General features: G+C 53.9%; 1 protein-coding gene across 1 annotated transcript; it reads right to left on the bottom strand.

Moving 5' to 3' along the window:
• Window positions 1–1,318: 1,318 nt before the first annotated feature.
• Window positions 1,319–1,769, bottom strand: VOLCADRAFT_37857 (uncharacterized protein; the record flags this gene model as incomplete). Its single annotated transcript, XM_002947243.1, has 2 exons — window positions 1,319–1,452; window positions 1,688–1,769. Coding segments are annotated over 2 exons (216 nt in total), but the record flags the coding sequence as incomplete, so codon positions are not given.

Consider the following 1,769-nt stretch of genomic DNA (forward strand, 5'->3'; position numbering starts at 1 on the left):
GAATCTTCACCGTCACCACCTTATTCTTACCGTCGACGTTTGCCGTCACCATCACCTTCATCCCGTCGATTCTTCACCGTCACCACCTTCTTCTTGCCGTCGACGTTTTTCCGTCACCATCACCTTCTCCACGTCGAATCTTCACCGTCACCACCCTCTTCTTGCCGTCGACGTTTTGCCGTCACCATCACCTTCTCCACGTCGAATCTTCACCGTAACCATCTTCTTCTTACCGTCGACGTTTTGCCGTCACCATCACCTTCATCCCGTCGAATCTTCACCGTCATCACCTTCTTCTTGCCGTCGACGTTTTGCCGTCGCCATCACCTTCTCCACGTCGAATCTTCACCGTAACCACCACCTTCTTGCCGTCGACGTTTTGCCGTCACCATCACCTTCTCCACGTCGAATCTTCACCGTCACCACCTTCTTCTTACCGTCGACGTTTTGCCGTCGCCATCACCTTCATCCCGTCCAATCTTCACCGTCACCACCTTCTTCTTGCCGTCGACGTTTTGCCGTCACCATCACCTTCTCCACGTCGAATCTTCACCGTCACCACCTTCTTCTTACCGTCGACGTTTTGCCGTCGCCATCACCTTCATCCCGTCGAATCTTCACCGTCACCACCTTCTTCTTACCGTCGACGTTTTGCCGTCGCCATCACCTTCATCCCGTCGAATCTTCACCGTCACCACCTTCTTCTTGCCGTCGACGTTTTGCCGTCGCCATCACCTTCATCCCGTCGAATCTTCACCGTCATCACCTTCTTCTTGCCGTCGACGTTTTGCCGTCACCATCACCTTCTCCACGTCGAATCTTCACCGTCACCACCTTCTTCTTACCGTCGACGTTTTGCCGTCGCCATCACCTTCATCCCGTCGAATCTTCACCGTCACCACCTTCTTCTTGCCGTCGACGTTTTGCCGTCGCCATCACCTTCATCCCGTCGAATCTTCACCGTCACCACCTTCTTCTTGCCGTCGACGTTTTGCCGTCGCCATCACCATCTCCACGTCGAATCTTCACCGTCACCACCTTCTTCTTACCGTCGACGTTTTGCCGTCACCATCACCTTCATCCCGTCGAATCTTCACCGTCACCATCTTCTTCTTGCCGTCGACGTTTTGCCGTCACCATCACCTTCATCCCGCTGAATCTTCACCGTCACCACCTTCTTCTTGCCGTCGACGTTTTGCCGTCACCATCACCTTCTCCACGTCGAATCTTCACCGTCACCACCTTCTTCTTGCCGTCGACGTTTTGCCGTCGCCATCACCTTCTGTGTAATCTGCACGGGGGTACCTGGCGCAATGCGGTTCGGGGGTTTGCATGGAACGATGCTATTTGGGGGGTTAACTGGCATAATGCAGTTCGGGGGTTTGCATGGACCGATGCTATTTGGGGGGTTATCTGGCATAATTTGTTCGGGGGGTTTGCATGGACCGTATGCTAATTGGGGGGTGCCTGCCATAATGTGGTTCGGTGGGTTTGCATGGACCGATGCTATTTGGGGGGTTGCCTGGCATAATGCTGTTCGGGGGTTTGCATGGACCGATGCTATTTGGGGGGTTATCTGGCATAATTTGTTTCGGGGGGGTTGCCTGGACCTATGCTAATTGGAGGGTGACCTGACATAATGTCGTTCGGTGGGTTTGCATGGACCGATGCTATCTGGGGGGTTAACTGGCGCAATGTGGTTTGGTGGGTTTGCATGGACCGATGCTATTTGGGGGGTTAACTGGCATAATGCAGTTCGGGGGGTTGCA

Source organism: Volvox carteri, assembly GCF_000143455.1.
Source record: "Volvox carteri f. nagariensis unplaced genomic scaffold VOLCAscaffold_5, whole genome shotgun sequence".
NCBI classification, from domain to species: Eukaryota; Viridiplantae; Chlorophyta; class Chlorophyceae; order Chlamydomonadales; family Volvocaceae; genus Volvox; species Volvox carteri.